The 12873-nt window shown below is 40.9% G+C and overlaps 1 protein-coding gene across 2 annotated transcripts; it reads right to left on the bottom strand.

Annotated features, from left to right (window-relative positions):
* Nucleotides 1-7320: 7320 nt before the first annotated feature.
* Nucleotides 7321-12549, bottom strand: taf1a (TATA box binding protein (TBP)-associated factor, RNA polymerase I, A). Of its 2 annotated transcripts, none has more exons than XM_034579454.1 (11): nucleotides 12361-12549; nucleotides 11613-11800; nucleotides 11035-11198; nucleotides 10766-10879; nucleotides 10476-10674; nucleotides 10117-10238; nucleotides 9480-9638; nucleotides 9205-9271; nucleotides 8849-8972; nucleotides 8598-8752; nucleotides 7321-8334 (listed from the first exon to the last, which is right to left on the bottom strand). In XM_034579454.1, the coding sequence occupies exons 2-11, from the start codon at nucleotides 11740-11742 to the stop codon at nucleotides 8294-8296; spliced, it is 1275 nt and encodes a 424-aa protein (XP_034435345.1). In that variant the 5' UTR covers nucleotides 11743-11800; nucleotides 12361-12549; the 3' UTR covers nucleotides 7321-8293. The 2 variants fall into 2 exon arrangements, with proteins under 2 accessions (XP_034435345.1, XP_034435344.1); XM_034579453.1 differs by having other exon boundaries at nucleotides 11613-11812.
* Between the last annotated feature and the right edge of the window lie 324 nt (nucleotides 12550-12873).

Below are 12873 nucleotides of genomic sequence, written 5' to 3' on the forward strand. Positions count from 1 at the left end.
GCAACTTTAAAGGCCAGCATAGAAAAAAGGGCCAGCGGTGAAATGTCAGCCTGTTATACACCATCACAGCTTTTTGCTTTTCTTTTTTTTGGTGAAAACAAAAGAGAAAGCACACAGTTTTACGTGAGGTCAGGCAAAGAAAATCTACCAGCAGGCGCTTGAATTGTTGGCTTCTTGTATCAAGTAGATTCATGGTGAATTTGAAGCATAATAAAATATCACCAAACATATTCTTTGAGTGTCGACTCCTCCATCCTCCCTCAAGGTTCTTGGCTAGAATCCAGGTTTGGCTGAGCCGTAGTATGAAGGTCTTTAAAGAAGTGCAGTAAACATTTAAAGGTTAAGTGGTAGATAATGGATTGATGATATAATAATTAGATCCACTGTTAAATCCCCAAAAGAACGAATATTTCCATTTCAAAGTACCTGTCAAATACAGTCAGGGTTTTCATTTGAATGTAATAGTTCGACTCTTTGAGTCAACAGAGATGTGAAGTGGAATAAGTTACTGTATTTTCAGTAATATCCTGAATATTTCTTTTTATGATCTGAAATGTGTTAATGCTGTAGGTCTATGTTATGACCATACCATCTCTCTTTCTGAGAAATTGTGTTCTTTCCCCCCCCCCCCCATAGGTTTATTTGCCTCATTCGCCATCTTAATTTAACATGCTAACATTAGCGAATTAGCACAAAACACAAAGTACAGCTGCGGCTGACGGGCATGTGAGGTATTCAATCTTAAAAACAAATTGGATGAATGAAATTCTGACCTCAACGTGGCACCAGATGAAATATCTGAGGATCGCAAAAAATTATTAGAATCCGTGAAATCTTCAACAAATTAATTTTCAAAAGACCTTGAATGTCTGTATAATTTTACCCTTACGAAAAATTAAATCTGACAATACCTTGTTTTAGCTTTAATCCAGTATATTTCTACAGTTTACTTATAAAGGGTTAAACAAAGAAAAGCTATTTCCCTTAATGCATTTAATAACCCGTCACCCTTCAGGCATTAAACATCCAAATTACACATTCTAATTGATGTCAAAGTTACATGCTATGGAAAAGTTCAGCTGCATTATCTCCGCCAACATTCATGCAGATGAACATGGGGGGGTGAGAGGAAGTGCTGATTGAGAGCGGGATGAGTAAAGGCGGAAACCCAGGCAGACAGACGGGGAGACAGACAGGCCACGCTCTCCAGCTCCCACACTCATTTCAAATGCACCAGCAGGCTTCAATGTATTTTCCAACCACACAATCACCCACTATGTAACCTCGCTGACAAACCAGGCTTCTTCGGGTCAGGTCATTCTCGCTGTTTGCTCATTGCTCAGTGCAGTTACGCAGAATTAAAGATTAGCAGGGCCGGCCTGAGTCAGTGGGCTCATATATATATATATATATATATATATATATATATATATATACGCCTGCATGAGTCAGGAGTTGGTCAACAAGTTGGTTTCAGTGGAACAGTTTCAAAGAATTGTTCAACTCATACTTGGTATTTACACCTGTAGAGTTTCAGTGGGGTGGGAAACCGATTAGATAAGTGGGTGGGTGAGTTGGTGGATGATATCACTTTGATGATATCACCTCTCGACTAGTATAAATACACATTAAAAAAAAGAGTGGAGACATAATGAGAAACGAGAATCTAAGATTACATGTTTACTGAATGAGCTGCATTATCCTCCTCCTGTATAGTCATAACACTCCCCGGTGGGACGGTGGGGCGTAAATTAAAAGATTACATCATGTGAATCCAGCACAAAAGATGCCCACATGCTGAATAAAGAGCTAATTCCACCTTCCAGATGCTCTATTCACACATGCAGACTCTTAATGGTGACACTTTACAAAATAAAAACCTTTTAAGGTTTTAAGGGTTGTTGGAAAAGAGCGAGGGCTTCAGAACAAAAGTTAAAATTTAAAAATATCAAGGAGATGCAATAGGTTGCAGGTAGCTGGAGTGCCCCCTGCAGGCGAGGGCTATAATTACTCAGCGATAGGAGTGTTTCTTAACTGTGGTTCACATTCACAAATAAAAAGTATATACATTTATTTGGCACTATTTAAAAGTGTACCAATAACAATGGCACCAATTTGCAAAACCAGCGCCTTGAAACTCAATCAGCATCATGGTATTTATTTATAATTTCATTTAATATATTTGTGTTTTTATCTATTGTGTCAAACTTTCTTAAAGAAATGTAGTCAACATTTATCCATTTTTTTCTATTTTGTTAACAAGGCAGTAAATGAAAGATGCAGCATAGAAAATTTCAAATACATTTTTTGAGAAATAGAGAGAAATTGAATTGATTTCTTTGATTTGAATCGATGTTTTTTTTCTGTCTCTTATGAGAGCACCAAGCCGTCAGCAGTGGCACCTCACAGCAAGAAGGTTCATGGTTCGAATCCCGGTTCGACCACAGCCTTTCTGTGTGGAGTTTGCATATTCTCCCCTGCTTCCTCTCTCAGTCCAAAGTCATGCAGATCGGGGGGGTTAGGTCATACGGGGATGTGAATGTTAGTGTTTGTCTCTTTATGTTGGGACTGTGATACACTGGCGATGTGTCCAGTGTGTATTCCACCTCCCCTAATGTCAGCTGGCATAGGCCCCAGCCCACGACCCCTTAAAGGATAAGTGGGTATAGATGATGGATGGATGGATGGATGAATGTACCGGCGTTACAGAAGCACATAACTAAACTGACTTCTCACCCGGGTTTGATGTTGTTTGTATAACCCGGACAGTCATAGGTTTGACTCTTGCTTTTGTTTAAGACACTCATATCTAAACTCAAACCACCCAAGATACAGTCAAGCAAACCAAAAAACACAACCCAGCCTTCCAAAGGTATCATTTGTAGACTGTGTCATGGCTGTCTTGCTTGTCTTAATAATTGATGCCTGCCTGGAATTCTGTTGTGCCTCTTGTTTCTTTTTCCTTTTTTTTTTCCAAATTTCGGATCAAGCAGGGTGTGTTTTTTCACTCGTGCTCCAGTTGGCCGGCCTCCACGGAGCTTGAAGGAAAGTCACAGCGTTTGGATTGCCACTTATCACACTCAGGCACGCAAGAAATTAAACCTCCGTAGCCTCAGGTGAATGCTCCGTTGGTCAAGGTGCTTTGCATTTCTGAGTCATTACATTGCTGTTCTGCACTGATTGTCTTTCTGCTCGGAGAGGAGAGGAGAGGAGAGGAGAGGAGAGAAGAGAAGAGAAGAGAAGAGAAGAGAAGAGGGAGCTGGTTGTCTGTGCAGCTGCATGCATGAGCAACATTTCAGGAATAAGTCCTGCTATTATGATCCTGTTTCAGAGATTTGTCCGGTTTCTGGTGAAGATGTAAGATCAAATGTAAATACACGTAGAGGGATAAGCTTTTTATTCCAAGGTCAGGTTTTTATCCCGGGCCTGGATAAGTAGAGCAATCTGTAGAAGTGAAGAGGATCAGTTCGTATTCACAAGCCTGATCTTTTTTCTTTTTTTTTAGTCGCTGCACAGTGGAGAAAACTCCTGGTCTTGGCACATACACAGAGCCGAGCGCCGCCTCCCCAGAAATCAGCTCACAGTCTTTATTCTGCTAATACATTATTGAAAGGTGATTGTTGCAGCTGCACTGCGAGAACAAAGGTATTGCAGTTGTCACTTTCAACTTCACAGACAGAATGGGGAGGATATTTTGGGAAACGTGTGTGTGTGTGTGCGTGTGTGCGTGTGCGTGTGTGTGTGTGTACTGAGCCTACATCTTTGTGGGGGCAATTTTGAATTAAAACCTTACAGCGTTGGTCCTCCCTTTTTCAAAGAGCCTTTCTGAGGATTGTGAGTTGCTTTCAGGATTATGGGGTTAGATTTAGGTTTAGATTATTTTAAGGGTTCGGGTTCGGCATTTAGTTGTGATGGTTAAGTTAGTGTAAGGGGCTGTAGGGAATGGATTATGCTAATGAGGGTCCTCACTAAGATAGCAGTACAAGAATCTTTCTCTCTGTATCTCTATCGCTCTGAGGGTGTTCGTCTGTGTGTGTGTGTATATACATATATATATATATCCTTATTTGTGAGGACCATTTTGAGCAGAGACCATTTAAGGTGAGGACATAAGACTTTAGGGTTAGGTTCAGAATTAGGTTTGGGTTATGATAAGGGTCGGGGGTTAGGGTCAGTAATCTCAGGGCCCATCAACTATCGTTAGATGATTAATTAGTCTCTGGAGGCGATGGCTAATACTTTGGGGCTTCCGGTGCAGACAGTGGATATCCAGGCCAAGACTCCATCTTCTGTCCTCTGGTCACTGTTTGAGGTCGGATCAGTGTCTTTTATGACACGAGTCGAACGTTTCTCCACAAGAAACACAAACAGCGATGCAGCATTTAAGGTCCAGATGTTTTTGGCATTCCGCCTCCATTTCTCTCTACACGTACTGGTTACCTGCGGGTAAGCCTGCTCAAAGGTGATTGGTTAAATGAGAAACGGAGACCAGAAGGCTTCAAGATCTTTTCCCTCACCTACAGATTCTGGAAATTCACATGCAGAATCTGCTTATAGAGATTAGACGTTTAGCTGTGATGGGTGAGGTTAGGGTAAAGGGCTGGGGAGGGCATTATGTGTGTCCTCACTAAGATAAAAGTACAAGTGTGTGTGTGTGTGTGTTCCTCTCTGAAGTTCCACAAGACTTGACTCCCCTCAAGCACATTTTGTCGTGGCATCTGCCAGTGTCATGAGTGTGTCACACCTTTTGTTATCACGCTGTTCAAAAAGGGGACGTCACAGGTTCGGAATACAACCATTAGGAGCTGGTCACTCTGCTCCAAAGAAACTTACAAGACTTAAAGCTGACTTCTGCATGATCTTTATTTACATTTCTTATTTTATTCTTTAGATGGTTCTTCAGTCGTATTTTTGAAGGCGACTTCAGCCTCATGTTTTTCCAGTTTTATCTCCCTCCTGCTTGTAGCACACAGCACTGGCAAACACATCAGTATGTTAAGTCCAAATTGCATGGCTGAATTATCACGCTCCCCCCCTCCCTCCCTCCACTGCCAAACCCCCACCACACTTCAAATGTCTCGCAGAGTTACTGAGATGTTGCACTGTCGCTGCACAAGTCTGGATTTTAGGTTACAAATCCTCAGAGCCCTGCAGGCCAACCAAGCGAGACCCTGAGTCACCAACTGCAGTGTGTGTGTGTGCGTGTGTGTGTGTGTTCAGAGAGGAGGGAGTGACACAGTGCGAGAAGGGAAATCTCAATTAATGTCACACAGCAAAGGAACATCCACTGTTCCTCTACGCCAGGCTTAAATTAAAACATCTCTCCTTACATGATTTGTGTTTTTTTTTTATCCTCCTCGGTATTAAATAGATTCAGTCTAACCTGCGCTGATGATTAATTACGCAAACAATTACTATGGCTGTCAGTTCACCGTGGGGTTAGGCCGAAGACGTCTGTAAATTTCTCCGTGGGCTAGAGATGGTTTTAAAGGGCCTGTTAGAGTCGTCAGAGGAGCCTACAGAGACTGGGGGTTTCTGGGTTTTTTTGTACGTGATAGATTTTGCAGTAAAGTACGTCCCAACAACCTTGGGGTGCGATCCCAGATGAACATACATCATTGCTCTTCATCCCGGCTGCGCGGCGAACAGGCTGGTGGAGCCAGTGGAGCTGCTCGGTGGCCACGAGCTCCAGTGGATGTTCTGTTCAGCAGCTAAGTAAAACTCCACCTGCTGTAATTCTCCCGCGTCGCTGCAGTGAACACGAGCAGCATGTTTTCAGGCAAACAGGATGAGTAAATTAAAGGTTATGTCAAATTTATAATCATCATTTTGGGGAAAAACAGCAAATGGCCGTGTGCGTTTCCCTGATTTTAAACTGCATACTCATAAGTAACGTCAGCATTTTGGGGAAGACCCTGTTTCGCTTTATTGCCGAGAGTTAGATGAGAAGATGGATACCATGCTCGAGTCCATGCAGATTAGCTCTGGTTCTCATTAAACCCCCCACAGAACCACAACCTGTCATGTGCCATCCACTAACATCGGGGAGGCAGGGTTTATAACCTACACTGCAGCCAGCCACCAGGGGGCGATCAAGACACGTTGGCATCACTTTTGGGCAGTCGTTATGTCGTCCATCTTTATATACATTCTATAGTTGATATATACACAACAATTCTTAGTAAAATAGACCAAAATAATCAATCATGTAGATATGTGGTTGTATTGAGCCCTTGTAGAAATTATTTTATATGATTTTTGATATATAATTGTGTATATTAATTTATTTGAATGCTTAGAAGTTCCCTACCTTTGCTACAAAATCTCAGCAAAACAGGTTAGGATGTTTTTTATTTAGTTTTGTTGTTAATGCTGCGACTCTGGTATTTTTTTCTAAATAACAGCGTCTTCTAAGCCTGTTTTAGGCGTCAAATTTTTTATTCAAAATGACTTCTAATGTAATTTTTACATTTACCGCAGAGAAACACCTGCAGATTTCTAGTTACAGATCATCGTAACCTGAACAGCCAGAACAGCCTGCCCCTGACTCCTGCTGCTGCTCCACAAGGCAACAAAGGGCTGCTGGTTGTTATCAAGACATTTTTTATGTTGTGTGCGTGACCTCTAATGACCCTCAATAGGTGAACACACCTTCCTCTCAGGTCGGACTGTTCTCCAGGTTTGTTTGCTCCTGTCTGGGAGAAATCTGAACCCAAACAAGACAGGTCCTTGTTCTCAGAGTTGGGGACAAGAATGGAACTGATAAAACTTCAAATCTGTGGTAGTCTGGTCGGGAACGGCTAGAGTGGGTTAGAGGGCAGGAGGGTCTCCATTTTGAATCAATGGACACAAAGTTACTGTCTAAGTGTCCTTGAGGAGGAAACCAAGCCCCCAACAGAGCCGCTCCACTGATCAGGAGGAAAGTGCATCGACCCGGGAGCGTCTGCGTGATTTTAAAAATGTAAAAGCTATAAAAAATAAGATAACTATTTAAAAAAAGGTCAGTGCAGGACACGATCTAAAGCAGTGACCGACTCCTGACTCGATCCTCTCCACTGCTCCCCGGGTTTTTAATCCTCAAACGATGTGTGTTATGTATTCTCAGATCCCTTTTGCAGCTGTGGTCAGGCAAGTGCTCTGGGCTTTTGGTTTATGTAATGACTGCAAAGCAAAGCAACACACACACACACACACACACACACACACACACACACACACACACACACACACACACACACACACACACACACACACACACACACACACACACACACACACACACACACACACACACACACACACACACACACACACACACACACACACAGAGAGAGAGAGAGCAGGCTGACTGAGCTGCTGCATGGCCAACATCGTAGCGAGCCGAAACAGAATCATTACAAACACTTTCACTTATTAAATTGGCATGCTGCTGGATGCGAGATTTATTTCATGGTTCAGTACAAAAGGAGGAGAGCAAAGCGCAGCATCTGAAGGCCGAGGATCCTGTCGAGCCATTGGAAACATTCTCAGTACAAAAATATCTCCTTTTTTTTCTTGCTTCAAAACGTATGAGTCTCTTGACTGAAACTAGGGCCTGACAGTGATGGATAAAGTGTTTCTGTGCAAAAATATTCCAGCTTATCTTTTCCACTCACGTTAATCGAGAAATGATTGTTACAGAAAAACATTTTAAAGCTATTCACGGTAACCACTTGTCATTGGTCTGCCCCAAGGACTTTCCCTGCTGCAAATGATATCGCTGAAGGGTCTTTGTACTGTTCTGACGTGACAGTGGAGTTGACAGAGAGAGGATCCCTCAGGCTCGGTGTGGCGCTCGCTCACTAATGACCTTAAAACCCCCCCCTACGCGCTGGTCAAAGGTCGGTGGAGGCCCGAGCGAGACTCAGCTCTCATTAAGATGTTTACAGAAACCATGAGAGCGAGCGTGAACACTGATTCAGCGCAGCACTCAGTTTCTGTCAAAATCAGGTGGTCATACCCTCCAGACACTCAGTGCAAACATATACAGAGCAACAGCGCCACATGCTGGACTGTGTAGCATGTGCTTTCATGATAAAGCTCATGGTGCAACATGGCAAATGAGGGAACAATGTTTTTTGTTGTTTTTACGAAAATAAATCTTGTTCAAAAATTATTTTCACATTTATGAAAACTCTTCTTCGTCATCACAATGTTTGTCTGTGTTTTCTGATGATTCCTGAAAGGATCTGAGCCTCGTTCCTGAATCGACACAATTCAATATTCTCTCTGTGCTCCTCTCTCAGGTCCACTCTCAGCTGTTCACCCCTGCAGCACAGTACTTCAGAGTTATATCTGTAAGAAGAAAAGACGTCGATGAACTGACAAGAAACTTTTCATAAATGGAATATTTATGTGATTAACTTCGACCTTTTCAGCACTAACATAAAGATTTAAGCAGTAAATTAAATTTCTATAAATATCAATAAAATGTTTACAATCTCACAATCTAAACATTTTTACAATCAAAGTACACTTCAATAAACCACTTCATTTATTGACTTACTATCTGAAGACATTACCCTGAAGTGATTGTATAAGGATGCAGACGGACTCACCCGGGCAGAGGACTTCTTTGAGTGATGCCTTCAGCTCCATCAGCTCTGGGTTCCCCTCGGAGTCTTTTCTGGCGTGGAAGCTCGTGAAGTGGAGAACCGGCCACCAGTCTTTTCTTCCCGCCATTTTTTCAAGGACCACCTTCCTCCAGTCTTCTCTGTTTCAACACACAAATACACAGAAGAACATGCTTCAACAACATCTGTCAAACATTAAATCCAAAACAGAACAATCTCTTTGTTTGTTTACATACTGTAACTGTAATTTCTGAATGACGGCTTTTAAACACTTCCACACGTCCAGGTTGCTCCTCCAGCAGGCGAAATCCAGCATTTCCAGAACGACTCCTAAAGCTTTGGGGATATGACTGGCTTTCTCTTGGGGGGGGGGCGGAAAAGAAAACATCAATCATGGAACAGGGGAAACATTACTGGGAACTATGTCTATAACAACATCCAACATCTTTAAAAACTACACTTGCCTGTTTAGTTCTGTCAAACAGACGCAGTACGGACTAATAAAGTAATTACTCGTTCAATGAAGTCCAAAATTCAGTACAGCTTCAGTTGTTTGTATTATTATAAATCCATTATTTAAATCTGCTTCTACCTGACTGAAGCAGGAGAGAGCCGTACTCCAACATCAACTCATGGCTGGGGACTGATACACAGAGGATCTGGAGCATAGGAAAGTAAAGTTATAATGACAGACAGGCACAAGTTTTAAATTTCACAGAAATTATTTTAGTTGCACATATCTTCAAAAGCAACACAGATTAAATCCTAAATATATTAAGATTATGTAAAATACCATCAAAAGTGTAATTTAGGACAAAGAGCAACATTTAAATACTGTACAAGCCACAAATCGCTTTTATTTTGCACCTTCAACACTTTCATCAGTTTGGTCTCCGGAGCATTGTGTCGCTTTAGGTACTGGTACAGAAAGACATGTGCATTGGGATTAGGAGGAAAGTTGTTGTCATATGCGTAGTCGTTCAGGACATTCAGAGCCTCATCGTGATCCTCATAGAACTCCAGCATCTGCAGGAATAAAACAAAAGTTGCACAGTATGAAGGGATATTTCCTGACACATTGTAAAACACTAAAGAGGGAACTGTAATTCCTGCAGACAAGGATCGTAGATATCAAAATATTTAGTAAGTTTCTTCTCAGGCTAAACCTACTGATCATTTAGTCTATTATTTGATTGATCGTTTGGTCTTTGGAAAGAACAGCACACAGTAAAAAGTGCACGTCACAAGTTCCCAAAGCCGCAGGTGACATCTTCAAATGTTTTGTTTTGTCCAACCAACAATGTTTAGTCATATTCAAATTCTACATTTAAAAATATATATTTTATAAGGGTTTGGTAATAATATCTTCTGAATCATTGCCAAAAATATACGCCAATATATCGGTATCGGAAAGTCATCAACTCATTAATATCGGTATAAAAAATCTGTATTTGTTGGACTTTAAATTCTACTTTTTATGAGGCAGTAGGGAATGTGTGCTTACCTCAACGTAACTCAGTATGAACGGATCCCAGACTCCAGGATTTTTCAAAATATCCTTCAGATTCACAGAAGCCTGTCTGAAATAGTTCTGCATCTCCTGGTTGCCTACAGGGTCATTAAAGTCTGAAAAGATAGAGGCGTTCCTTTATTAAATCATATCAGAGGACGGCACACACACAAATACATTTTCCACAACATAATCAGCTCTTCAGTGCCTCTATTTCCTGTGCAGTTACTATTTCTGCCCTGTGGGTGGCAGTGTGACATCAAACAAGAGCTTGCAAGTGTGTCAGTGTAACCAATACACATAAATAAAAGATGCTTTGGGGTGTTGGGGTGTTGAATTGAGTATTGCCTTACTGTCGCCAGAGAGTGTGAACTTCTTGTCACACCAGATTATATAATCTAGCAGGCTCCTGTAGGCCTGGATCAGCTTCATCTTCTGATGCTGGTCCGTTGACTCCTTCCCATACCTCCAGCTTTCAGCAGCCAACAGGTGACGCTTTGCATCTTCAATGTGGCCGTTGAGCAGCATGTGGAAGGAATGTTCCAGGCTGATCTAGAGATGCAAAGAAACGGGTCTCATGTGTGATTCAGAAAAAGGGAAATCAATATGAGAACTGTGTAATCACATCTATTAGCTCACGTACCATCAGGTAATGTTTTACTCCTGAGTGTTTTATTCGTTCATAGATGTTGTTGTAATCCTCCATCTTTGAGTTGTGGTGATGGTGAAGGATCTCAGTGCTGAGTCTCCAAATAACCTACAGAGAGAGTGTTAATATCAATAATATTAGGGATGTGAATATCAAACTTGAATGCACCACTATCTTCAATTGTTTACATCACAACAATACGGGATTTTTTAACTTTCTAAAATTTTCACTGACTCAAAAAAGCTACAAAAAAACAAACCTACCTCTTTATATTGCTTTGTGGAGCTGAGAGTTGTGTTTTCTAACATTTGGGGGTAACACGCCATAAATTCTGCTGCCTCCTGCCATCTATGATGCAGCATTGCCTCTCTGATGCGCTCCAGACAGAACCTGGTGCTCTGGTGGAACCCAGTTTCCTTCAATGTTTCTAAAGGTGAAATAAAAAAGGTTGTATTTGATGACAGAAATGCATTTGCCCTAACTATCATTATCTATAATAGGTTTTACCAAGACTTAATTCTTGAGATTTAATACCAATATCATCAATTGCAATTGGCAAAAATCTGACATTGATTAATCATATAGATAGATATGGATCCTATGAATCTGTTTGATTTTAATTTGATAAAGTTGCAGTGGGTAGTAATGAGAAATATTTTTCAGTAGACAATCAAAGGAGCTGGAGAGATTGCATCTGAATGAACAGACTAACACATCTTTAAATGTTTCTATAACGGAATTATTTGTTATTTATCAGCCAACATAAACACACCAATATATCTGCAATATGTTTATTGGTCTATGTGTTTATCAGTGTGGGGGCACGTACAGCACAACTCACCTACACACATGGGAATACCCGGTGAGAACTTGGATTTTCTATTTCCTCTGGAAGAGGTGTTGTCTAAAAGGTTGTTGTCATCCTCCAAGTCTTCAGGACGTCCCAGCTCTCCCTCCACGTCGTCCATCATCAGCAGTCAGACAGCTGCCTTCTGTCGCTCGGTCAAATGGGCTGTGTATGATTTCCACCTAGAAAACAAACTAATCACATAAAGATGGCTGCTGTGGTGAGATGGGACATACCTGGAAACCAGCAGGTATATCCCATTGGTGCTTCAATTATTTTGTAAATGTCTTGTGCAAAGATCTGTTATTTGTTGTGTGTGTTGTGTTAGTTGTTATCTCTGATTTACAGTAAAGTTTATTCGATGATAAAGTCAAGAAATAGGTTGAATTTAAAAACATTAGCTGCAGGGTAAGTCTCTGTAATATCTTACAGAGGTTTACTGATCACACAACAAAGAAACATTTGGTGATTTAGTGTAGATGCAGAACGACAGTAAGATTCTTTATACAACTATAAACTTTCTATTACTGTCTTTAAGAAATGCAATTACTGTGTAAATCATGTGTATCTGAAATCAGCATTTTTAGCATTAGCTAGATTTCATGATAACGTAACTTACGTAGCATAGTTTTTAATAAACACCCACAACTGGCTATAGACGTCGAGCTGTTATAGATAATTATACATAGATATTGATGTATAGACTCAAGCTAATAGGTATAAACATTATCTTGGTTCTTACCTCCTTCTGAGCTGCTGTGTTTTTGTTGACAAAGTGTGGCGACGCTTAATTTAACTCGTAAACAAACGTGCAGAAGTTGTTCTGATACTTTTCCCGGTAAAAGCGAGTGAAGTTATTATTCTATATCAAGAACCACGAGTGTGTACAGCGCTCATTTGTTACTTCCGGAAATAGGCTGGCGTACTTCCGGTTTCGTCGTTAAGGAAGTGACGTGTAGACAGAAAAGCTGCACGGTCATTGGTTATTGTAGTCGGAAAGGGCGGGGCGAAGAAGAACCGCAGCAGCGAGGTGATATTTGATACGTAAAAAAATATATCAAATGTATTTTCCTTTTTTTTATTTTGGATATATGGATTATTTAGGTGAACATATTGTAGGCACTAAAAGTAAAGTAAGCTTTACAAGTTTTTGTTCTTTAACCAAAATCTGTGCTGTCAGAGAAAAATAATCATATCAATATTTTGTGTGACAACTCTTCGCCTTTAAAACAGCACCAGTTCTCTGTACACAGAA

This window comes from Hippoglossus hippoglossus, chromosome 24 (genome assembly GCF_009819705.1).
Source record: "Hippoglossus hippoglossus isolate fHipHip1 chromosome 24, fHipHip1.pri, whole genome shotgun sequence".
Taxonomy (NCBI): domain Eukaryota; kingdom Metazoa; phylum Chordata; class Actinopteri; order Pleuronectiformes; family Pleuronectidae; genus Hippoglossus; species Hippoglossus hippoglossus.